The sequence below is a fragment of the Eublepharis macularius genome, chromosome 8 (genome assembly GCF_028583425.1).
Source record: "Eublepharis macularius isolate TG4126 chromosome 8, MPM_Emac_v1.0, whole genome shotgun sequence".
In the NCBI taxonomy this organism is placed as follows: Eukaryota; Metazoa; Chordata; class Lepidosauria; order Squamata; family Eublepharidae; genus Eublepharis; species Eublepharis macularius.
This window is the reverse complement of record NC_072797.1, coordinates 93,599,401-93,626,301: the sequence shown is the minus strand read 5'-3', so window position 1 is coordinate 93,626,301 and position 26,901 is coordinate 93,599,401. Positions and strand designations below refer to the sequence as shown.

Here is a 26,901-nt window from a genome sequence, read left to right as displayed (position 1 = left end):
GAGCCTCAGCTTCATATATTTCTCGCTACACTTTAAAGGAGCAATACAGTTCTCTAACAAAGTCTACAAGACATGGTATTCTCATGCAAAGGCCAGTTTTTATGCTATTGTGATAAAATTCTGTACAGTTTTTTCATTAGCAGAATACCTTTGGGACACTGCAGAAAATGGACATTGTTTTTTCTTAGCTGGGGAGGCATGGAGGTACACCAAGTATTTAAAGATTGTGCACAGAACACCCAAACATCCTGTTAATTTTTCTTTTCTTGTAAGATTTAACTGGGAGGGATGCATTGGTAGTTAACACAGATACTGTTTAGCTGTAACAATTAGCATTTAGTCATGATGGGAGCATTTATTTAGGAAACCAAGTGAAACATCCCCAACATTTTTAGACAAACATATTGACCTCACAAGGGTAATTTCACACATTTTCCTTTTAATTCATGGTGGCGATGGCAAAAATCTAGAAATGTCCTGATAGCATTTCAACAGTGCAAGTAGTTCAGATTCGGTTTCGTTTTCTCAGCCATGTCGGACGCTCCTCTTCGCTGGCTCGAGAGGAAGCGGCCGAGCACCCTGTCCGGGCGGCTGATCTGCGAAGATTAGCCCCCAAAACTCCCAGTGAGGGAGGCTGGGTCCGGGACGCTGCGGGAAGAGCCCCCCGGAATCAATGCGGGGGATTAATTGCCCGTTTGTCCCTACGGAGGCCAGCGGACGTGCGCGGCGCCTCGAGTGCTGCCGGGCCATGAGAAACGGCAAAGAGCAGAACTAGGTGAGAGCCTACAAGTAAGCGAATTCCTTCTGTTATTACAAGCGTACGTGAAGGAGAGGTGAGATCTGAAGCTAAGAAGGCTCACTCTTCCCCTTTGCTGAGTTTCAAAATTTGGTTGGCGGCCCCCCCCCAAATGGCAACAAAAAAACAAAGTCCTGCCCTTGGCAAGTCAGTTTCGGCTGCCTTAAAGGGAGAATCGCTGGAGGAAATAGTACGGAGGGCGGTTGGTGAAGCTATAAAACCCTTTGTTGACAAGCTGAATGAAACAGATCAAAGGGTGGGCTTAATTGAGAGCGAAGTGAAAACCATCAAAGAAGCAGCGGGGGGGGCAGAAGTCTGCTCGGGAAAGTGCGTCACTCGTGAAGGCTACGAATAAAGAGCTTAAACTGGTGGAGAATCAGTTGATCGGGCTACAAGTGGAACGAACACAGACAATTTTGCGCCTCCAGAATGTGAAAGAGGAGGAAAACGAGGATTTACGGGGTCTTGTCTCGGAACTATTGGCGACACCCGCGAGGGCAACTAAAGAAGAAGTAAAAAGCGCCATTTTGGAAGCCCGTCGGGCTACTTCAAAATATGCAATGAAGCGTCAGTTGCCGCGCGAGATCATCATCGATTTTTCATCTAAGAGGATCCGGGACACTATCCTATACAATTCATACAATGCGGATTTGGACTTCTTGGGCAACAAAATTAAGATATTGAAAGACGTCCCATTTCTAGTTCGGAAAAGACGTTTTAAGTATAAAAAGTTCGCAGCTCTTCTGAGAGAACGTGGAATAAAGTACAAATGGTTATTCCCGGAAGGAATCTGGTTCAGCCATAAAGATCAAGCCTTTAAGATATTATCAGAAGAACAACTAAGGGATTTTGAGGACAGGAACCCAGAATTCCAGTGCACCAAGCAAGACGAAAAGGAGAAGTCTGAGGGGGAGGGGGAGGAAACAAGCACTGCGGCTGCAGTTGCTCAGAGAGAACTGCGTCCGGGACCCAGGAGGGGAAGAAAAATTTAACTTGAAATTAAATTGTAATTTGCATTTAGTAAGGTCAACCACTCCATCAATATAATATAAAGCTTTAACTTTTGAATAATGACAGTATGAAGGGAAAACAGAAATGTAGTGTTTAGTGTTTGTAGGGCACCTTCCCCTTTTTTCCACCCTTCCCTCCCTCTCTCTTTTTTCTCTCTTTTTTCCCATCCCTTGTGTTATTGTAGTCTTTTGTAGTTACTGTTTTGTAGGGTATGTATGTATGTAGTAGTTGTATGTTAGATATTGAAAAATAAAAAATATTACAAAAAAAAAAACAGTGCAAGTAGTTCAGAGGTTGCCAGCCCTGAATCATTTCAGTATGTTGTGATTTATAGGTTCAGAAGACGGGGTTCTGATGCCATCTGTTCCCTAGTGGGGCTGGTATGGAGGAAAGCAGGGCAGCAAATAGTGAGTGGGGCCAGAGCAAACTGATTCTCCCCCCCCCCATCCCTCCTCCCTTGCAATACGAGGAACATTCAAACACCGTAATCAGTGTCTTAACTGGTAACATCTAAACGAACTTAAGAATCATCTCTTACCTTAGTTCAGTAGGCTTGAGTGTTTTCATCCTTGATTCTCCTAAGGGAAAAATGGGGTGGCCTCCAGAACTCTTTCCAGCTACCACCGCTGTTCACATCCAGTCCTCTAATCATTACATCATACCACCTGCCTAGGCTTCTCTTTCAAATTCATATTTAATTTCTTTTGCATACATAATAGTAATAAGTTTTATTGATAAAAGCTGCAGGCTACAATTCTACCCATGTTTACTTGAGAACAAACCCTATTAGACTGAGTTTACTTCCAATTCAATAAGCATATGACTGAGAAATTAATCAGAGGCCAGGGAGGGTCTATTTCTGACTGTGCAATCCTATGCATAGCCTAGAACTACCCTGCCTGAGTAAAATCACATCCACTGACTATGATGGTGGTGGAAAGTGCTGTCAAGTCATAGCTGACTTATGAGAACCCCTGCTGGAGTTTTCAAGACAAGAGTCTAAGAGAGGTGGTTTGCCATTGCCAGCCTCTGCCCACCGATTATCCACTGCTACAACTAGCAGCAGGGCATCCATTTCTGTTGCATTTCTGAGTCTCTGGTCAATAAATTCCATTGACCAAATCAGTCAGCCTTTCCTTATTTTAATATGCCTCACCCACTTTCTATATTTTTCCATAGTTCATCCAGGGGCTTTGTATCTTTAGAAAGAATAGAGAAATAAGCCCTCTAGCTGTGAGTATAGGGAGGAACTTTGCTGATGTCCAGAAATAACTAAACAGGTAAGATTGGTGAAGATGGGAGTTGATAGCCTGCAAGCCTGAACTAGTTGTAGGTTCATTAGGGTTGTTACTTTACCTTTACAGTGAAGGAGGCAAGCTGCTGAACTTAGTGGGGCACTGCACTGTTTGTACTCATGGACCAGCCGCCCCTAACAGTTCCCAAGACTTATGAGAGATACTTTCCTCCACTTTTATTATTTAAAGCCAAAGTAACCTATGCTTGCTATATTTAAGAAAAAGGAGGAGGGATTAACTCTTACCTCTGGCCCTTTTCCAGTTCAAAATCTACCTCCCTGGGCTAGTTTTTGACTCACTGGGGGGAAATTATGGGGACCTCACATCTTTTCCCCCCATGGATGAAAATGTAGCTAAAAAAGAACACAAAGGTATTTTGTCATTGGTAAGACAAATGCAAATAATTTAGTTATGTCCCACCAAGCTGGGCTAATTATTTTTCTTTCTAGGATTTTCTAACTAATTGAGCAAGTGTTTCAATATTAGAATAACTCTCTTTTTTCAAACATTTTCTCTGAGGGAAATAAACAGGATTTTGTTCTATTTGTGTATGCTGCCTCTCCAGAGAACCTGCTCAAGGAAGCATATAAACTTTGGGTAGAACTGTGGACTTTTTTGTAATTCTGACACAACAGGCATTTAACATCTAAGATAGGGCTTTGTGCTAGAAAGAATATTACTTTTATATTTAATTTCTACCTGAATTTGTTCTATTCTTCCATTTTGTTTTTGGTTTACAAAGTTTGTTTTATCTCCTTTGGTAACACTAAGAATCCACACAACCCTAACCTTGAGAAAGATATATAGACCGACCTAAGTATTAATTGTGTCATTTTTATGTCCCTGGGAACTCTAACTTCCCTTATAAGATACATGTGGATAAGTCCTTCTGTTTCTTCCACCCTGTTTAGCTTACTCCCGAACTGCTCATAGGTACTCAAGCACTTCTGAGGTAAGAAGTGTCTTTCTAGAACCATGACAGTGATTAAGTTTAGCAGACTGAGCAGCAGTTTGTCATTTAGTAGCTAGGAATCACTGAATTGTGCACTTCTTCCTCTACTTCTGAAGCACCAGAACAATGAGGTCAAACTACCAAAGATTAGTTCACATATAATGCCAAGCCATATGATCCCTCCTACTCCTTAAATTCTGGTATAGAGGACAAAGACAAATCACAGTTTTCACTGATGTATTGCTTGTGCTAACTAGGAAACAACTAGTGGAATCTGAGGCTGTGAGGTGAAGGGAAGAGGGGGTAGAGTACATGATCGTGTTCTTGCAGTACCAAACCATGGCTTTGTATTGCATGTCAAACAACTTTGAGTGAATGGCCCCAGGTCACCTAATGAGCTTCATTGGATAAGCAAGGATTTAAATGGGTCATGCTGGCCTAAGCCCAGCACTCTTGTCACCACACCATACTGGTTTTCTTATTGAGTCACTAATTCACACTCAGTAACTTACTGAGATTGTGTTCACAGACTCTCAATTAAACACAGGTCCCTGATTGTAACCTGCTGTGAACATTCATTACGGCTCTGCTGGACACAATGCAAAATGTTAATATGAACCAAGGCTTCCCAGAGTACTGAAGCATAAAAGGGAGCCTAAACAATTCGTTCCATTCACTGACAGAACAGTTTAGAACTACGAGGGGAAGCCATTGTGATACATTGACTGAGGGGGGTGTTAAATCTGTTCATTCATCTGAGCACAGGTGGTAGACAGGGCCAAATGAGCATGCCCAAATATTTGATAATGAATTTGAAGAATCTAAGATCAATATATGTTGTGTTATATGGGGAGAAACGGTATAATGGAAGAAAAGCGATTTCACAAGAAATCCTCAATGTCATAGTTTGGGAAGTGAGCCTTCGGTAGTAAAATTATAAAAATATCAACTGCTTCCAGTCACTGAGGCTTCCTATATTGCATCCCTTTACCACTGTGGAAATACTGGTTCTTTCAGACTAACCTGCCTCATGGAAAAGATAAAAAGTACAGATATGATGGGCAAGGGGCACCATGAGTTCCTTAAGGGGAAAGATATATTTAATGTGGATTAAATCCTGATTTCCAAGAGAGAGGAACCTGAAAAATAGTATTCGGGATGCCTAACGAGAACTCAAGATATTTAACATTCTCTGGGTTACTGGTTCTGACCAATATGTCTCCTGTCACACCATACAGTAGCCAGGCAAGAGGAAGCAGTATGATTATTTAAGATACGTTAGAAGACTTTAGATATGGATGGAAGCAGCAAAGATTTATTTGTTCTGTGGGGGGAGGGGTTGGTGAGGTGGAACTGGACCCCTGAGACATTGAGTAGAAGTTCATATAGCACATGTAGAAGCCAAAAGAAGTTCTCAGTTAATAGCACACTTTTCCACATTACTTGCCTTTTGATTCTAAGAAGCATTCTACTGTTTCAGAATGGAAAGTTTTGAAACAAAAATTAAAATGCTCTATAATACAGTATAGGTTCCAATTGGGCACAAACAACATCCTGATCATGGATTCCCAAAAGGATACTTTCATTTTATCTTACAGATCATTACAAGAAATGGGAAGGAATGAAAGGGGGTGGCAATCTCTAGTTTTTGATGATACCAAATAGTTTACAACTTTGTATTTTTAGAATGCTATGAAAGCCTGTTACTTCCAGCAATCCTGTCAAGAAGAAGTTTTATGCTTGAGCCCCAAACAATGCTTCTTTTCCATTTTCAAGATTGAAGGCAAAGTCTCTCTCTCTCTCTCTCTCTCTCTCTCTCTCACACTTAAAATCGTTCCAAAGCAGGATGGCTACCAGCCTAGCTAGGATAATAATTTGTACCTTCCTGCAACCACACATAATACAGCCTTTATTCAGTAAATAGCAAAGCCGTTTCACACCAAGCCAAAAGGTCAGCTTTTGCTGTATTAATAGCTGCTCTGGGAGGGTCAGTGTTGTGCTATCCTACATTTTTTCCAGGGCCTGGAGATGCAATTTCCTACAATCTGCAGGCAATTTCCCACCAATTTTCTCGGGGAGCTAATAGGCTGTGACAGGAGATGGAGCTCGCAAGCAGCAGGCGGCTTCAGAAAAGACAAATTGCATCTCTGCCACCTAACTGGGCAATCTAGATCGACAGAGTTTATAGCTTTGTAGTGTTATTGGGCCCCATGCTAACACCAAATCATTCAAGCTGCTATCTGAATTTCATATTCTTCTTCCATCTGAATTTTCTATCACCACATATCACCCACAGTTGCAAATAGATTGTATACGATTAGTGGTTCAACTGCCTTTCAAAATAGCTTCCTAGACATTGTTCAGATTCAAAACAGGCGAATGCAGACTTGTGTGTAGGTAGCACGGTAATGGTTTCCTTTGCTATTTGTTTTCAGAGGAGCCCACAAGTAATCAGGGTGGGTGGGGAGAATTTGCAGCCATGGGAAAAAAAATAGCAGAATTTAACAGTAAAAAACCCAAACTTCATGTGTGTATGAATGTACACACACAACATACAAGCACAAGCACACACACAGAGGAATATTAAGCAGGGCTATTCACTGAGCAAGACAGCAGAAGCAATAAAGGCAATCACTCCTGAGAATTTCAGGCACGGAAATTGGATTTCCTGATTATAAGTTTCTTATTTTAAGTATTCAGTGCCCACAGCCCAGCTATCAGTGTACAATATGCTATGGGGCAAACTAAGGCACTGCCCCCAAATTTAGGAAAGGAAATTGATGTTCAGGAGTTGTTCGTGTTCCTGTACATTAAAGAGAACAATGGTAAGGTTGCCCTGGCCCGCCTTTCCCTCAACATTCTGGAAAAAAGCAGCAGTGCCACAAGCAGCAACGTCTGAGGGTAAGACATGCCCTGAGAAGGCAGCATGGAAAGCCATCTGGAAAAGCACATACTCACAGTCCAGGATAGGTTGAATCAAGTGGAGTCAAGACTAGAGATGGGCACGATCTGCATTACGAATGTCAAAAACCCACGAAAATGGTGATCACGCGATCGCGACCCGGCGGATCATGATCGTCCACGGCCAACGATCCAGCGGTCGGGAGAGGCCTGGATCGTGGCATTCGGGCTCAATTCGGGAATCCAGACACTCAGGTGCCAGCAATCTATTCCTCTGGCAATGGAGCCAGGGGAATGCCTGAGCTCTGTTTGCCCTCCTTCTGTCGTCCTGGAAACCCAAATGGAAGCCCAGCTTTCCTTGATCAGCAGGGCTTCCTTCCAACCATGGAGCAGCAAAGCAGTCACAAGTTGGGAGAAGACACCCAGGGGAGGGAGGGGGAAGGGGGTGTTCTGTAGCCATGGGCACTCATCCCTGCAAACCCTGATAGGCAGCTCTGGCGGCCAAACACAGACCTCCTGTGTTGCTGAATGGGACCCATGCTTATAAATAGCCGTGGTCTCCCAGGCTGGGTTTCACTTTCTGCGAGCAGTGGAGTGGGACAGAGCTCTTGCTTGCTACTTGCTAGCCTTTGGAGAGAGACTGAGAGAGTTGGCTGCCGCCACAACCCACCTTCCCACATAGCTGGGAATACCAGCGTGCCCCGCTTTGGCATCCACGATCCACGGTTTGGGAATGGGAGATGATCGGTGTGGATCGTTAATTCGGGATCGTCGCCAGCGCCGAACCACGATCCGCTGGCTCATTAATTTTTTTTGGATCATGCCCATCTCTAGTTGCTACCCCACTCTGCAGGTTGGGGATCCTCCCCCCCCCCCCCGTTCACCTGGCCAGCAGGGGAAAAGGTGTGGGCAACTGTTCCAATCAGGAATGTGTGCACTCTGCCTAGGAGGCACACTGTCGAAATGGGGATATGTGCTCCTGTGTTACTGAAAAATTACATCATTTCTGGAATTACATGGAAGCTAAAATGCTATGTTTTGGGGCAAGTTTTAGAGCCTCAGCCCTGTTGTGACCCATTACTTACGTGTCATGCTGGAAATGATATCATTTCCCAGTAACGCAAGAGCATATGTTGGAGGGGTTGGGTACGCTGCCTAACCCGTTTGCCATTAAGGGGACCTGGCAACTCTGGCTGCAAAACATATAAGGTGAAAGATAAAACTGCAAATCAAATAAACTGTAACAACAAAGTATAGTAAATTAGCAGAGACATTATTTCTTCCCTATATCTTCAAACAAGAATAAATGAAGTAAAACAAGAATTTCCAGTGAAACAAGCATTTCCAAGTGGGTGAAGAAATATAACTGTATGGTACAAACTTATTTTTAAAAGATTTTAATTGCTTCAGTAAAGATAAATGTAAAGTTACTATGGAAAGAGTTTTCAGACAGCCTTCCTACTCTTTTAAATTGTGTGCCACTTATAGTACAGCTTTTTATTTGGTACCCCTAACAACAACTGTTCATTTATATACCGTTATTCTGGATAAATTAGTGCCTACCCGGAAGGGTGAACAAAGTTAGTGTTGGGAAGCTGGGGCTGAGAGGAGTGGGCTACCCAAGGCCACCTAGTAAAGTCATGGCACTAAGGAGATTCGAACCAGAGAAGTGCTGCATTGCAGCTCAGCTGCTTAAATGCTAGGCTATGCCAGCTCTGAAATTCTACTCTTAAAAGCTTGGAAAACTTGACAAATTGGACTCAGCAATGTAAAAGAATATTTACATGACCATTCTAAGCATAACTGTTTTTTAAAAAACTAACTAGAACTCCAGACCTGGAAACTGAATTGAACTGATAATAGAAAAGAACATGTGCACTCCTTTTCAATGTATCCCTCCTTCAAATCAAAGATCTTCAAATAAGCAAATTTAGAAACTATTTAAAATAATTATATCTAATTCTGAACTGTACCCTGGATTGTGTATTGAAAACCCCACACAATAAAGCCAGGGACAGACATAAAAGATTTTTTCCCCTATAAAACTGAGGAAAACCCCAGGTTTGCAGAAAAATGTGAAACCAAAACACACACACACACTTGGGTGTTAACTCTCCCCACAAAGTAACAGAAGCATAGCCTATATCTTTAAGAAATGAATGCCCACTAAGATTCATGAGGCTACATTCTGAGAAATCTATGGCCATTTGGGGGGTTGCTAGGCAGCAGTATTGCTGAGCCTTCCAAGTTGTTGTTTGTCAGTCAAAGGTAGTGGTGGAGCGTACAGGTGGTCAGCAGACTTAAACAGCCCATGGAAGAGCCTCTCTTCCTCCCCTTCCATGACCCCTTACGGAGGGCTGGCCTGGGCCAGTCTTGGCAGCCATCTGTAACTTGCTACCAAGGAACTTATACAACTTGTTTGTGGCCAGTGGTGGCTATCAAGCAACTCGCAGTACTCTGCAACTTATGAGACTTGCCTGGGCCCAGCAGCAGCCATAACGCAGCTCACTCAGGGGGCTCACCACCAGACAAGCTACTTAATTTGGCTGGACCCAACAGAAGCTACCACACATGTCATTATCATGACTTACTTGATCCACCTGGTCGCAGGACAGGCCACCACACAACTCACTCAGGCAAACTGTATCCACACAACTTATGTGACTCACCTTTAGGGTTGCCATCTCCTTGCTGGGAAATTCTTGGAAATTTGGGGGGTACAGATTGGAAAGGGTAGAGTTTAGGTGCAGCCTCAGCAGGCTATAATACTAAAGAGTCTACCATAGAAAGTAGAACTAATCTCAGTAGTCCAGATTTGTCATAATTCTGGGATATTTTCCTGGCCCCACTTGGAGGTTGGTGATCCTACAATACTGCACAACTTGCCACACTCAGGTGAACCTAGTATTTGCCACTGCACAAATTGCTTGAAAGTACTCGTTACTGTGTGACTTACAAGACATATACAGGCTCAGCAGCAACTATGCAACTTGCCTGAGAGACATACAGAGTTGCCAACTCCAGATTAGGAAACTCCTGGAGACCTGGGGATGGGAAGGAGCTCAGTAGGGATGCAATGCCATAGAGTCTGCTCATTTTCTCCAGGGAAACTGATGTCTGTAGTCTGGAGATCAGTTGTAACTCTAGGAGAACTTGAGGCCCTATCTTAAGCTTGGTAACCCTAAGGACTCACTGCCATGCAATTGCTCAATTTGAATGGGCAAGATGGTGGATGCCATACATTTTATGCAACTCACACTGCCCCAACAGTGGCTACCACACTACTCATCAAGGCAACTCACTACTATGCCTTGGATAGACTTTTCTATTGGACAATACAAGCCGGGGGAGAGCATTACTGAACAAGGTAAAAGATGAAAGGGAGAGAAGGAAGTCTGGAAAGGGGAGAGAAGGAGAAGCTGAAGGGGGGGGGGGGGCAACAGAAAAAGGTAGTTAGCTGATAAAAGGAAAAAATTGAGAGGTTGCCAGAAGGAAGTAAAACTAAAGACTGGGAGGTACAGGTAAATGTGTTTCTATAGGAAAGACAGAAGTAGAGAAAGGGGAGAGGCCATGGGGGTTGCCAGAAATAGGATACATGGAGATATGAGGTGCCTCCTGCAAGTTCTTGTATTATCTAAAGGTATGATCCAGTCATTTTAATGAAGGTTCTACAGGCAAAACCATGATATGGACATTTGGTGTGTGATCCCTTTTGTACATGGAGATTCCGTTTAAAGCTCTGAAACTTAATCTACCTCTGAGACATGGCTAAGGTTGCCAGGTTCAGGTTGGGAAATTCCTGGAGATTTTGGGGGTGGAGCCTGGAGAGGATGGGGTTTGGGGAGAGGAGGGCCAAAGCATAGTATAATTCATTAGAGTCCAACCTCTAAAGCAGCAATTTTCTCCAGGGGAACTGATGTCTGTCACCTGGAGATCAGTTGTGATTCCAGGAGATCTCCAGCCACCACACAGAGGCTGGCAGCCCTAGCCATGGCCCTTCCCTCTGTGTGAGGTAGGTGTGTAAGATTACTTCTGATTACACATAGACAGTGAATGACAACTATCAACTTGTCTTGAATAAAAGCAAACTACATTAGAGAGAAATATGCATTTGAAATAGACCAGTAAAATCTTAATGTGCATTTTCTTCAATAATACATGCAGTACATTTGCAAATACCAATATGACATTAAGGTTACTGTCATATTAAGTGGAAATACATGGCTGATTCATCAGCCGCAAGTAACTGAATGACGTTAATACAGAATTTATAAATATTAAAATAGAGCATTAATTTTAAACCTAACTTTTGCAGTGAATACTTTGTCCACGCTGTGAATTGACGATTTGGATAATTCAGAAAAATTAAGGGGAGGCTTGGAAGTTATCCAAAATATCTTGATGCAGTTAACCACAAAATAAGAGTTATTAGCTTATCATAATTGCAGCCAATTTTTAAAGTAATGGAGTAATCCACTGTGGATTGCTGCAAGGAAGTGGAACAAAGCGTGTGAAATGAACAGATGGATTTGATTTTAAACAAATTAGGCCCACTCCCTGGGATGTAACAAGTGATTTTGTAGTTTTCTATGTTATGGGTTAACTTCCCACTGTGACCTTCTCAGGCTGCTTACTAATTTTTTTTCTTGTCATTAAGCACAACCCTTGAAAGAGCACAGGGCTTATTACTTTCCGTTGCAAATCTCCAGTCTTTAGTCTCCATGCCAGTAAGGGTTGCTTCATACAAGATACAATTTACGTGCAGCAAAATCAACCTGTATATGGTTTACCAGATATGATAAGGTGCATACAGTATTCATATACTTTCCTATATGAATGTCCCCTTTTCCAATTTTCTTAAGGAGCCCTGAAAGCACTTATGGTCAAATAAGCAGAAAATCCAGCACTTAAGAAGTTAAACAATTTGTGACCTTCATCTTTAATTCATTCTTGGCAAAAATATGAAGAAAAAAAGACGAAGACAGCTCCTAGCAAGAGCGATGTGCAGCCCCCCATATGTTCATGGAAGATGCACAGCTTCTGAAGCTGGAACGCTACATCCATAAGCTAAGGCTGTGCACATGAAAACCAGTGTGGTGCAGTTAGTGTGCTGGACTAGAATCTGGGAGACCGAGGTTAAAATCCCTAGTCTGCTGTGGAAGCTTGCTGGGTGACCTTGGGCAAGCCACACACCCTCAGCCAAACCTACCTCACAGGGTTTTTGTGAGGATAGAATGGAGGAAAGGAGAATGATGTAAGCCACTTTGGACCCCCATTAAGGAAAGAAAAGTGGGCTATAAATGAAGTAAATGATAAATTAAAAACATGGCATCTGTTTTCAGTTAGGAAACCATGTATATACATCCCTGAGATGGTCTACATATATCACAGGAGTGAAGGGGATGCACACTAAATGCAACTTCCATATGAAGTGTCTGGAGCGCAGATGACAGTGCCACCAATCTGAACAGAGGTAGATGCATTTTTAATGTGCGTGTAGGAACAGCATGCATGCATCTCTGCAGTATGGCTCTTACATCAAGGCTAGATGCAGCTGCAGAGATACGTTTTTGGGTGGGATTTGTTGATGACCTGGCTTTTCGTAATGTTACAGGCAGTGTTTCTCCTGCAAGTCAAAAGGGAAAAAATTACGCAACTTAAACTGAAAATTACAGAGGAGGATCAGCCTCCTGGAGTCAGCTATTACTGGTTGCTGTAAATCTACTTCAGGAAGGTCAGATAGCATGCACACAATCTCATCTGAGAACTTGATAGACAGAGGAGCACAAACAGATCACCCCCACAGTGTAGGTTACAAAAGATAGATGGCCTTGTCACAGATTACCATAAGCCTCATAGCATATCTTGGGGCGGGGGATGGGTGGGATCAGTTCATCTCAAGTACAAAGTGCTTAAACACACATGAGTGCTGGTATTTAAAGGTAAGAATGTCTACAATTCTGTGATAATTCAAAAACTCCACAACAGAAACTTCAAATCTTCAACTAGATGTTGTGTTTTCTTTATTTGCCTAAAAAGAAGTAGTAGGAGATGAGTGATCACTTACCAGCAGCTGTACAGATTCTTGATCTTTAGAAAGGATACAGGTTGAGTGGAAACACATTTCCATCTTTAGCTTACTCAAACAGAATCAGAACCGTCACACTTAACAATCATAGCCATTGATTCTTTTCTGAACTAGGTAGCACAGCCTCCTCAAAAAACAAATACAACTAACATGCCATCAAGTAGGTGTTCTGGGCAAGTTGGGGGGGGGAGTTATAACAATATATAAACTCAAGAAACAATCATTAAAAGCTATTTGGGGGTCTTCTAAGATATATTTGACAGGACTGATGACCAGTCGAAAAGTAGAATGCAAGAAATTCACACCTCAAATGTACACAAGTTTCTCATAACCACACCTGCTCAGTCACTCATTTTCATACAGATGCAAATCTGAAGTGTGGCCACAGGTATACAGATCGACAACGGTACTAATTTTCAAGGCTATTGAACTAGGCCATCACGAATAGTTAACATTTTACATTCCAAATGCAGAGTTATATATATTAGGGCTATTACCATTCTATACCGCTATAAAATGGATTCAGTAGAACGAGCATGTAAATTGAAAAGAAAACTAATGTCTCTTCAGACACCGAAAGCAAGGAAGGAAATTTGTTCCTAAATGGGAAACTTTGCCTGTAGTTAAGTCAATGAACCTCTCACATAGGCATTGCATTGGCTTCCAGGCAACATTCTTTTGCACCAGTATAGGTAAACTGGTTAATTTCTGGATAAACAAATGAGAAAGAGGAGGCTGTCTGGGAGAATTGGACCATAAAAACATAAAGATTTCTTCAAAACCATCTAAGATTCATTATTAACCTATGCATCAAATGTACCACTTGAAGATAATTATTCAACTTGCAATAATACTCAGATTCTTCTGGAAACTCTTGTCCCCGATTCTTTCCTCGAAAGCGCTGTGTGCTTTGCAGCAATATACCACCTACTGTAACAATGGGAGTGACTCAAAGGTGAAACACTCAGAAGTGTTCCTGGTTTCAGCTGCAACACTGAAGGCAACCCACAGGCTATAACCTATAGGTGCATCATAGATTCGAATCTTTACAATCTGTTTATAAATCTGTTTCTGTATAAACTGCTTTTGAAAATTTCAGTTTTATTCTAAATGTAAAAGTTCTTATTTTTCCATTTTTTGTAGTACAAGACAATGTCTGAATGCTACATCTTTTGCATGAAACTCAAATTCTAATAAAACAAGTTTCATGGATACTTCACATATAAAGATCCTCTCAAATGTTTCACATAGTCCTGATCTAGCTTATTAAAAGTTTTAAATTACAAAAAGGGAAAAAGCCTTTAAAAGATCATTTCAGGGGCATCGGGGGGAAAAGAGACAATTTATTGATACTAAAGCCTTTACTGTAATAAACCAAATATATTTACAATTTGTACAAACGTTTGATCTTCAACAAAAAATACAAAAACTCCCATGTCCCAAGAGGCAAAACCAGGAAACAAGTTTATCCAAGATACTACTGCTCTACACAAAACAGAATGCAGGTGGAATTGTAAGAACTGAAACATAACCCACGTATTCAGGCAATGAGCATGATCTTTGAGGTCATAAAAGGAGAGGGGGGAGCTGTAACAGTCTTCAGCATACTTTGCTTTGAAAAGCCACCAAAACTATGCTACGTTAATCCATCTTGCCTTCTTGCTTCACATCGTTCCAACTAGCCAATAGCTGGATGTCCAAAAAGTCGCCTTCTGTTTAATACATGCTGAACAGCATCATGTGAAGATGTGAGAACCAAGTTCTTCCTTTTTTATTAAAAAAGGTAAAGCATTTCTACTTCTACAAATTAAGAACATTTTGGCCCAGTTCAACTCTTAGAAGTTACATTTACAACATTTTTTCAGTAGATTACTTCATAGACAGTAGCTTTCTTGTCTCCCGAGCCCGTGACTATGTATTTATCATCCACAGAGATATCACAACTCAGTACAGATGAAGACTCTTTGGACTAGAAGAGAAAGAAACACAGCCATAGTAAAAAAATGGGGAAAATAACAAATACTTCTTTTTTCTAGCTTTCGTAATAGCAAGGTCAGGATTCATATGGCATGAAGCAGTTTGGTGAAGATCTGAACCAGCAGCAAGGTTTATATGTACTGACAAATGGTAGTTTCTCATGTTTATTTAATATAATCTTATCCCACCTCATTTACTTAGACTGAAGGAGGTTAACAATGCAATATTAGAAGACCAACCCTTGAAAGTTCTCAGGCTTGCTTACTCTCACCTTCCCTTGCACTTTCTGCTTTCGTGGTGAAACTTATTTTGTTGTTACAGCCAAACCTATTTATTCATTTAATGCTCTGCCTTTCTCCCCAAGTGGGACCCAAAGCAGCTTACATCATTCTCCTCTCCTCCACTTTATTCATGTGACAACCCTGTAAGCTAGAGTGCAGCTGAGAGAGTGTGATGGGCCCAAGGTCACCCAGTGAGCTTCCCTGGCAAAGTGGGGATTTGATCCTGGGTCTCCCAGATCCTAGATCTATACTCTAATCACTCCACAATGCTTGGTCTATGCTTATAATTAGAGATGTGCACTGAGAAAATTTCTGTTTCAGTTTTGATTCTGAATCCTGTTCCATTACTGGTTTGTTCCGGGTCATCTGGTGCCAGTTTGTATCTGAACCATTTGGATTTTGGGTTTGGGAGGGGTTTGTTTCAAATCAGTTTCTCAGTTTTGATTCAGCATTCCGGAAGCTGCTTTAATGAGCCAAACTGTGCAATTGTGGCTTGTTTTTTTCCACTATGCACACCCTTACTTATAACAGCTTGTACATTTTATTTTGGAAGGAATATATTTATACATTTTGGAAGAAATACATTTATTTTGGAAGGAAGGAAATTTGGTGATCAGACGTAACAACAAACTATGGTTTCATGCAGAAGCGGAAATGATTCATTTGCAGACTTGTGAGGAGGAGTAAAAATAAGAGAAGTGCAATCCTGAGAACTCCTCCAAGCTCAATTGTATAACATCAGATCATGATTTGTTTTTGCATGCAAACCTTTCCAAAAAAGCACAATACTGGACTTGGCCAGGGAGACCTGGGCTCAAATTCTTGTTTAGCCTAGATTTGCTAGCTGTAGGAAATTGCCATTTTCCACCCTAACCTACCTTGCAAGGTTTCCCAAGGATATAATCACCAGCCCCCACATCAAAATCCTTTTCTTGTTACTCTTACCTGGAATATACTGGCACCATATGGAGTTCGCCAAGCATTTAGGAGGTTATCTTTTCCAGTACTTACAAACCATTTGCCTGAAAATGATCAACAGAAGCTTAGTAGAGCATCCTATATAAATAAGCAAATACGCATGTTTTTCTATTTGCAGGTACATTTATCATGTGGCTAAAATATAATCCCGATATGATTAATTTGTCGATAATTCAATATGGTGAACAGCAGAGAATATGGAAGGCCAATCATATAGGTTAACTCCAGCCCATATGCATGTCCTTCAACAACTGTCCACTGCATAGCTAACCAACAAAGATTGCCAACAAAGCCCCAGGTGCCATCCCTAGGCTCTGATTCAGGGCACTTTGCCTTTGTAAGGTGACACATATCACTCATTTAACAGGCATATAGAGCTCAATAAGCAATGAGCACCATGCTAAATTCTTGGCAACCCAACTACCACATCCATGCCTTAATGATATTGCCACTTTACATACATGGACTCTCTTTCACAACTTTTCTGAAAGAGCTGGTATAAGGATGTGAGACTTATTTTCCAGCTATTAAATCAAAATGAAATAAAGGCATTTAAACAACTTGTGTTTGCCTTAAATCATCTAGGTGGTTTATTCCAACTTACCACAGTAGGCAAACTTGAGTGACAGCACACAGCTCTCATGAAGATGGAGCTGATACTTGTCTGGTTTATTTACATGAAGTACTTCCACATTACTGCTTTCCATTCCTACAGCAAGCCATTCACCAGTGGGACAATAGCCAAGGGAAAAGATCTTTGGGGGGAAAAATAGGGGTTTACTCTCCTTGTAAAAGTAACAAGAGAAAAAAATAGAAACTAATCTAAAGCATTTTGCATGTCGTAAAACATGAGAGTGAAGATTGTTCCTTCCCAGTACCAAAAGGTAGGATGGAAAAGTAAGAAATAAGTAGTAGATCTTGTAATTTCATCGCATGTGAAGCAGAGGCATGCTTGTCCTTTAACCCTCTTCACCTACCAATGTTTCATGGCATTTATCGCCCTCTTTGCTTTCACTACTCCAGTTCAGGCAACAAAAACAAATAAAAGAGAGCCAAATTAAATTGAGATATGCACTCAATTGCTATTTTAATAACATATTGCATAAATAAAAATATGATGTAAATTAGCCAGCAGTGGCTTTATTCCCAGATAAATGCTTTGTCTGAAAGCAGTTTTGGCTACATCAACAGCCTATGCAAATATAATTATTAATATTAATGAATAACTTCACCTAACTACAACCTGAAAGTTAAGTATGATATTTAAACAGTGTTATATAGTAAGACATATTAGTTACCTGGGACGTGAAGTCATGCTGTTGTAACTGCCTCCCTTCTCTCAAGTCCCAGGATCTCACAGTGTTGTCCAGACCGCCTGTCCAGAGCTTGGTCCCATCATTAGAAATGTCAATACAGCTGGCTCCATCTGTGTGGCCCTGGAATTGCCTGATAAAACAAACCAGATTGAATAATGATTTCCTGCCAGAACGCAAGGTAAACACTGTTTTGTTGTTAGTTTTGGACTCCGTATGTGTGTCATCTCCCCTGCGTCAACTAATGTGCAGCAAGCAACAACCTTGCCCTCCCACCAACCCAATGTGAAATATGCTCACTGTACACAAGCTGTTCTGCAGGTGCCAGAGCATATGAAATGGACCACAAAACAGCTAAACAAAACCAGCTCCACATCTATACAAATCTGCAAAGGTAAAAAGACTATTTTAAAAGCTGTAACATAATCCATTATGACATTGGGAAATAAAACTTAAGCAATTACTAAGCTAACCTAAAAAGTACAAAGGACAAATTGCATGGAAAACCAGCAGCCAGTTATTTATAGGTTTTGTTTAAGCTGTGAATCAAGAATGTAAAAACACTTTAAAAAGATTTGGCTACATAAACACATGCAGGAAGGGATCCAAAAACACTAAGCTTTCTAGTTGCATTGGCTGAGCCTGCAAAATGATGCCCTTGGTAGCAAACAGGTCATGAGCTGTCATCATTATTCAACATTGTTTTACATTTTGAACCTCAGTGTTCGGAAATCCCTCCTCTCAGTAACAAAGAGTCAGCTCGAGCCTTCCTTAATCCCTAAACTGGAGTGTTCAGAGGCGCCTGCTTTTTTCCATCCTGCAATTAGTTTTATTTCCATGCCTTAACAGCAAAAGAGGAAGAATGACTATCATGGGACCTGCTATGAATCAACATGGTATGTCTGAAGTCATTGGTCTGAAAATTCAGACTATCAGTTAGTGCATTCTTTTTATTCTCTGTTACTTTTACTCTACTACAAGTGAGGGTAAGAAGTGAACCACAACAAATTGGCAACTGAATCTTATTACTCAGGAAATCTGGCAAGAACTCACCGCTACATAGTCATTAAGTATGTAACAAGAGGGTAAGCTGAAATACTGGCTTCTATAACCTCACTATGTGAACTAAAATAATTTCTTCTCCTTTGCACAGACCAATGGGGGGGAGGGGTAAGTCAGCATTTTCTAATCACATCAAGATTTTCCAATATCTGATTTTCAAGGGTTTTTTTTTTATATCTAGTGTCCAGTAGTCAATAGTTACTTGGTCCTACTTTGGTGCTTTTGTTTCAGAAATTTCCCTAGCAATTTATGTTTATCACTATTCTCTTGGAACAACTCACTTCCACACACAAATGGGTTATTCATTCCAGTTATTGGTGTGTATCCACTGATCCTGCAAGGAACTTTCTTCTAATCCTTCTCAATGAAAGAGACACTTAAGATGGAGGAAGCCTTCTGAGGCTAGAGAAAGGCCTCACATTTTGCTATGGTATGAGAGAACAAGAGATGGACCCAGCCCGGTATATACAAATTATCTGCTGGAATCTTTTTTGCGTCATGCAATAGTTTCTCATATGATTAAATTACCACACATGTAGGTAGTTGATGCCACCAAGATGCTAATTGTAGTTCATACCATGCAATTGTAGTTCATCTGCTGGCACATTAACGTATAACAACTAAGACAGAAAGGGCTACAAGATGAAACACCATTTTTGAATTAGAGGTGGGAAGCAAAAAGAATTCAGCAGAATTCAGATTCAGTATTCAGGAATACTATAAATATTTGGTATTCCTGAAATGTAGGTCAGATTCTCAAATCGAGTTCAGTTTAAACTGGGAAAACTGAATATATCTAGCCATTATTCCCTATGGGGAAAACTAGCTGGCGGGGGGGGGGAGCATTTTTCAAGCAACTTCACCATATTTGCAGGGAACCTAGTCCTGCCTGTCCACAAAAGAATTCCCAAGTTTCAGAAAGACTGGACTCAGGGGCCAGTTCTATGAACACCTGAATAAAGTGCTCCCAGTCACTCTCCATTGTTTCCTATGGGGGAAACATTTCCAAGGCTTTCTAGGCAAAGAAACTTTAAGCAAAGGGGCAATCCCTTACCAAAAGCCACTTCCCAGTGCAAGGTTAACCAACAAAGCCAAAGTAACCAAACAGAAGTAAGGGAATCGTATCAGAACCAAGCTGAAACAAGGGGACCAACATCACACCAGAGAATCCCATTCAAACCAATGTTAAACCAGAGAATCACACAAAAACCAATGTCAAACCAGAGAATCCCTCAAGAACCAATGTCAAACAAGAGAATCTCACCAGAACCAGACGGAAGCAAGCAAAAACACTGTTGCAAGCTCAACAGAACCAACAACCAACATCAAACCATTGCCGGACAAATCTGGGAATCCTGCAAAGGAAAGAAGACTCACTAATTTACTCATTCCCCCTCCCTCCTGCCTCACTTCCCCTGGAAAAAAGCCCAGGAAAGCCTTGGAAAATTGGTTGGGAGTGGATGGAGAAAAGAGCTTACAAGAGCAGCCAGCCAACTTTAAAAAGGTTGTGGCTGTGTTTGCTAGATAAACCTGAATAAATTCAGAATGATCCTGCATTGATTTATTTGGTATCCCAAATTTATTTGGAATTCTCTAATTTGTTTTGGTACACCCAGATAACACCAAATTGGCAATTATTTGAAATTATCCAGGTATACTAGATACTGAACAGCACTCCCTAATCTGAAACTACTTCAGTCACATTGTTTTCCCCTACTTGTATAAATCGGGAAGTACTAGTAGTACATTAAAGATGTTAATCTCCTTCTCTATTCACCGATCCATGTTTCCAAAAGTAAAATAAAAAGCAATACTGATGCTGAACAGTTAATCTCATGAAGACACTTAATGAAAAATTGTAAATTGATCTCTTACAGCTATGATTATGCGTCCCCCAGAAAAGGTTCACTTTCAGGTTACAGTACCTACTCATTTAAAGGGTCCAACCCACCATGTAATGACTTGTCAAACAGATTTTCAGGTAACGTGGCTAAATTAGGGGGACAGTGTTGTGGACCTCAAAGGCAGGAATCAGAGAAGTGGTTCGAGATCTCAATGCAAAGTAACATGGCAAACATTACTGCTCCTACTGTGCTGTATGAATTACATGCAAAGAACGTAAATGATCACCAGTCTCAAGTTAAATTGATGCAAGCTCTGCTTGGATAAGACAAAGACATCTACATTTCTTTGACCTTTCCCTATCAACCAGGACAAATATTAGTCTGAATGTATGGATTGTATCCAAATGAAATTTTCCAGTGGCAGAATGGAACTCTTCTGCCTCCTCCCTCCCACTGCAGACCACCGATGTCCATGAAATGCTTCTCCTGGAGGACAGGGCCTCTAAGGACTGACATGAGAGGAGTCTTCAGCAGGAAGGGGCGATCAGTGTGTATTTTTCAATGCAAGGATTGCACCACACAAGCAGAAACTGGAATTCTGATATTCCCTTTAGATGCAGACTTTGCATAGCCCTGTTTGTAATTAAGATAACTAATTGGGTCTAAGTATCCAGAAATGCTTAGTGCCTAAACTTTGATGCTTTAAATAGCCTCTCATTACCAAGGCAGGTGCAAACTTCAGTTGTGCTTGCTGAGATTTATCATGGACTGCTGCCAATTTTATAGTGATGTATGAAAAGTTAAGTCTTGTGGCCCACCATACTGTCATATTACAATGCTATTTTAGGAAGATAAAAGCCACTGCCATGCCAAGATTTCTCACATCAAGGTGTACCAATACATTTATTCTTTACTCTAGAAGACTCAAAAGGAAACTGGCCAGGAAAATGACTAATATGGGCATTATATTAATTGCACCCCTCCCCACACACACACCTTTCAATTCTTTGGAAATATTAGAGACTACAAAAAAGAATCACTTAGGCTCTCAGGAGGAAAAAAACCCCACTGACCAGTAGACAAATGCACACCAGGAAAAGCAAAAAAATATAGAAATCATGAGCTAATTTCCAATTTATTTATCCTTTCAGTTAAGTGAAAGCTTTAAGAACTGCCCCATGCTTTTATACCTTTTGCTGGCAATACCTTTGGGATACTCCAACAACAGAATAACCAACTCAAAAAAATGAAAATAAAAATAGTGATGTTTATAACAGCAAACTGGTCTGGAAATGAAAGTTCCTTGATGGAAGAAGAGTATAACTGCAAACCACCATCTGGATTCTCTTGACAAAAGAATTCTCAGTCCTTCTCAGACAATAACCAGTACTATGTCACTCAGAATTCACATCAAGCAACTGGAATGGAAATTCCAAACACCTTCCAGAAGTTAAAAGAGAAGAACAAAGATGAAATATGGAAAAGGTTCTCTTTTGCCTTAATGTGCTTTTAAAGCTGATCACAGTTTAGGTGGAAGAGCCATACTAGAGTACCATTCCAGAATTCATTTTTTTAATGAGCTGTGAAACCTTGTATCTTTTATGTCTAAGAAACCTTTGAAGACAGGATTCTATCATCTGTTACCACTGTCAATTAACTAGAAGAGAAAGAGAGAGAGATTTTATCTTCCAAACATTCAAATGAAAGAAAGGGCTTTGATTACAAGACAAAACAGATGAGGAATGCAGTTAACTGGAAATGCTGAAGCAGATGATACAGAGGATGGGCACTGCCCCATGGGATATACAACAGAAAGTGGTACACAGCAAATGGAAATCAATGAAGGATAGGCTGAAAGAGAGGGAGGGAGAGTCCTCAGTGGAAGTAGGCAGGTTAGTATATTGATGTTAAGGAGTGGCAGAGGAATTAAGGGGTCAGTTGCAGACAGTAGATGTTCTGGAACTGAAAGGGCCCACAAGAGTATGAAAATGTATTAAAACATCACTGGCAATGGAGAAGGGACTCGTGATGATCTGCATATGAAAGGCAAGCCAGTTAATTATGTAATCGCTTGCCATAATTTCACTATAATTCTGTCAACTGCCCATAACAGGAACAAATCCAATGGGAAAAAACTGCTCAGCCTCTCATTATTTACACATCTAGCATAAGGATTTTTGTTTGGCTTTATACTTTCTCCCTAAATGCATGCTATGCTAAAAGCAATTGGGGGCAACCAGATAACCTGAAAATGAGCTATTAATATTCTGGCCACTCAGCATTTCCAAAGATGTTTGCAGAGCACACCTGCTGTGCTTTGAGGAAGCAAAGATGGCTAGCAGTCTGTCACTTAAAAAAAAGATTTGTTTTCATATAGTCACAAATAAAAATTGTTTGAATGAAAAGTCACATGGCATTCGGGCATATGGTCACTTTTTCGGCATCCTGCAGATGCTCCCTCACTGCCTGTGGTCATCCAGTCACATGCAGCTGCCACCATGTGTATGCGTAAGCTTTCTACGTGCCACTTCCGCTAGCCTGCAAAACTTCATCTGCATATGGTAGCAGAGCTACAACTCAAGCTAGTTTTCACCTAGGGTTAAGGGCAGGTTAGCCTGGAAAGTTCACTAATTTTTGGAAAGGAGGCAGGATTGGGTGTACACCACCTCACTGAAATCTGGTGCCAAATTCTAAAAAATATACTAAGGAAAGCTTAATTCAGAATGAATAATATAAATTAACTTTGTACAATTTCTCTTTCCATTTTTACAATTTTGCTACATGTGGGGATAGACCAAGAGTGTCCTGAAGGGCAATGATTCCTATATCTGACTACTGAAATCTTGCCAAGTACTTTGCCTGACTTGGGATTCCAGAGAGTGTTGCCTACACACTTGAAGCCATAAGGTATTGAATCTTGTGGTTTTAATGAAAATTGAGTTTTCAGGAAGCTGAATCCTCTATCCAACAAGACATTCTGGAAATCTTACAAACTGTCATGGAATCACTATATGACACAGCTTTGGACAGAGGGAATGGAATGCAGTAGGCATTTTTTTTTTGTACTGGCATCCATCCAACCATACAGTTCCTCTGACAGACCAGCATTTCTGTTTGCAGAAGAGGGAGCAGCTATTTCTACCAATTCCACCCCTCTCATTTTACCACCTATATTCCACTGAGACACCTTTTTGTTCCTGCAGGCTGAAAACCCCCAGGACCAAAGGGTGGGTTCAGTGGGCTGCAGCAGGAGGCAAAAGTCCTGCTCCACAAAGTGTGGAGACAGATACATGCCATTCAATGTTAAGATACAGAGCTAGTCCAGATAAGGTAACAGAAGGCAGTGCGTTGAAGCAGTAAGCAAGGAAGGAAAGAACATGTACAGACTTTCTAGTCAAAGCAGAATAAATGCTTGTTATCAGACACTTCTTGGCCTGCTAGTTACCAAACACTTAGCAGATGCAAGCATAACATTTAATTCTGAGATCTCTGAAGCTAGCAAGACAATAAAACTATTTTCCCATGCTATCAGCAAAACTGGTTGCTCTTTCTGCCATTCTCAGACTAGTCTGGGATTCTGCTTCTACATTTTGCATCAGATGACTATATATCATAGAGCTTTTGTCAGCTTCCAGGAGTGAAAGAAAGGCAGCACTAGTACTGACTTGAGTGCCTACAAGAGACTTGTGTCTAATCAAACAGAAGAGTGCACTATGAGCCTGAAGTTGGAGCTTGACATAAACGGGGATAAAGCAAAACATCTGCATGTTGTGATGGCTAGGGCAGGATACAGGAAGAGAAAAGGACAGTGGTCGCTGAAAGAAAAAATCCAGCCAAAATTGTTAGACCAATCAAACATCAATCAGATTTGCCCCAGAAAGCAGGATTACACTTACCAGTGACTGTTGCTCATTGAGGTCTTCTGTGCAGGCACACATGGGACTGCACATGCGCAGGCCTGCTGATCGGAGGCTTTTTGTAGCTTAAAAGTCACTAAAAGGCACACAACACCTCCCAGAGCACAGGCGCGGCTGTTTTCCCACTGAAACAGCCTATATCCGGGAGGTGCGGCACCCTCCACCCTCAGTTTCTCTTTCACTGCGTCACTCCTCAGTAATTAGAAGAGCATACAGCGGGGAAGGAGAGAGGGTATGTATGCCTGCACATAAGACCTCAATGAACAACAGCTACTGGTAAATGTAACCCTGTTTTCATTGTTGGTCTTCTAGTGCAGTCCCACATGGGAGTTTAACAAGTTTCTTACCTGGGTGGTGGAGCTTGCTCTTTAGTGGAAATTGATTGCAACACAGCTGTGCCCACTATCATCTCCTTTTTGTCGAGCATGTCTAGGGTGTAGTGTCTCATGAAGGTGTCCGCCAATGACCAGGTTGCCGCTTTGCAAATGTCTTGCAGAGGGACCCCTTCCTGGAGTGCTGCTGATGTCGCCTGTGACTTAGTAGAGTGTGCATGCACGTCCAGAGGACAAAGTAAGTTGGCATTTATATAACAAAGCTTAATGGCCTGCACTACCCAACATGAGATAGTCTGCATGCTCTCTCTCTGTCCCCTTTTTTGGTCCAGCATAACAGACAAAAGGTGTCTATCTACTCTAAAGTCCCTAGAATGGTCCAGATAGAACAGTATCACCCTCCTCACATCCAGAATGCGAAGGGCCCTCTCCGCCTCGTCTGAGTAGTTCAGGAAGAAAACTGGTAATGATATTTCCTGCATCACATGAAATTTTGATACAGTTTTAGGCAGGAAATCCAGTTTTGGCCTAAAAACAACCTTTTCAGGGTGTATCTTAAGAAATGGTTGATCTATGCATAGGGCTGCTAGTTCACTGACCCTCCTAGCAGAAGTCATCGCTAGTAGCAGTGCTACCTTCAGTGTCAGTGATCTCAGAGGGCATGTGGCTAATGGTTCAAAGGGTTTCGATATCAGTTTAGCCAGCACAAGTTTCAGAGACCATTGTGGCACTATTTTTCCCATTGGCAGAAACATATTCTTTAAACTCCTTAAGAACAACTTCAAGGAGTAATGTGAGAACATTGTCTTTTTGTCAACAAGCTCATAAAAGGCTGTTATAGCTGCCAAATAGACCTTTACTGATGAGAAAGTACCAACTTCTTCAGCTCCAAAAGAAACTCTAAAATCATAGCCAATGGGCAAGTGACTAGATCAGTCTCTCTCTACTGCCTATTTTGCGAATCTCCCCCATTTATATGAATACGATTGCCTCATGGATAGTCATTTGACATTCAGCAACACCTCAGACTCTTCAGTAGAGAAACATCCTACTGTTTCAGCAACCATGCCGTCAGTTTGAGTCTGCCTACTGCACGGCGGAGTACCCCCTGCCGTACTATCAGGTCTGGCTCATTTGGCAAGTGGCAGAAAGTCCGGTTCGTCATCTGGTACAACTGGTATAGGGGGAAAGGCATAGAATAGACTTCCTGGCCAGGTTATCTGGAAAGTGTCCCCCAATTAGTTGGGTTCTAGGTCTCCCTTGGAGCAGAACAAAGGAGCCTTCTTGTTTTACTCTGTGGCAAAAAGATCTATCTCTGGCTGGCCACAATCTTGGAAGATGGGCCCGATGTAGTGATCTTTGATGGCCCACTTGTGCGTGTTTGTGCTTAATCTGCTCAGCCTGTCTGCAATGACATTTTCTGGCCCAGGTATGTGTATGCCTGCAAGTGGACATCATGTTCGATAGCCCATTCCCATAATCTTATGGCTTTGAGACACAGTGATCGGGATGTAGTTCCCCCTTGTTTGTTAACATAAAACATTGCAGGTCTGTCATCACCTGCATATTTCTGTCCCTGACTGTCTCTGAAAAGGAAATTAAGGCATAATAAATCACCCTAAGCGCAAGTGTATTAATGTGTAGTGGCCGCTCATCCTATGTCCAGGTACCATGAGCTGTGAGGCCTCCAAACTGCACTCACAACCCGGATGAGGAGGCATCTGTAGTGATTGTTATATCAGTACATATTGTACCAAATTGAACCCCTTCCATCAAGTTCTCATCAGCTAGACACCAGTGCAGGCTAGCACTGTTCTGGGAATGGAAAACTTCTTTTCCAGCACATGAACTTCAGCACAATAAACAGAATTGAACCATAGCTGCAGTTGTCTCATACACAACCTAGCTAATGGGATCACAGCCATAGTCCAAGCCATGAGGCCTAATAGAGTCTGTATTCTGCTAGCAGATACCTGCACCTTAGGAACATCCTGACCATGCCCTTTAATTTCTGGGTTCTTCCCGTTGGTAAAAATGCCCTGTTCAATGAGGCATCCAGAATGGCACCTATGAATTGTTCCCTTTCGGCAGGAGTTATCTTGGATTTTTTGTGATTTATGATCAAGCCTAGCTCAGAACAGGTATGCAGGGTCA

General features: G+C 41.5%; 1 protein-coding gene across 2 annotated transcripts in view; it reads right to left on the bottom strand.

Moving 5' to 3' along the window:
• Positions 1-14,366: 14,366 nt before the first annotated feature.
• Positions 14,367-26,901, bottom strand: part of LOC129334262 (transducin-like enhancer protein 1) — an 89,463-nt gene continuing 76,928 nt past the window's right edge. For both annotated transcript variants that reach the window (XM_054986203.1, XM_054986204.1), the window contains exons 17-20: positions 17,578-17,725; positions 16,884-17,034; positions 16,247-16,323; positions 14,367-15,012 (exon numbers count right to left, since the gene is read on the bottom strand). In XM_054986203.1, coding sequence (XP_054842178.1) covers positions 14,905-15,012; positions 16,247-16,323; positions 16,884-17,034; positions 17,578-17,725 — 484 coding nt within the window. In that variant the 3' untranslated portion in view covers positions 14,367-14,904. The remainder of the gene's footprint in view (positions 15,013-16,246; positions 16,324-16,883; positions 17,035-17,577; positions 17,726-26,901) is intronic.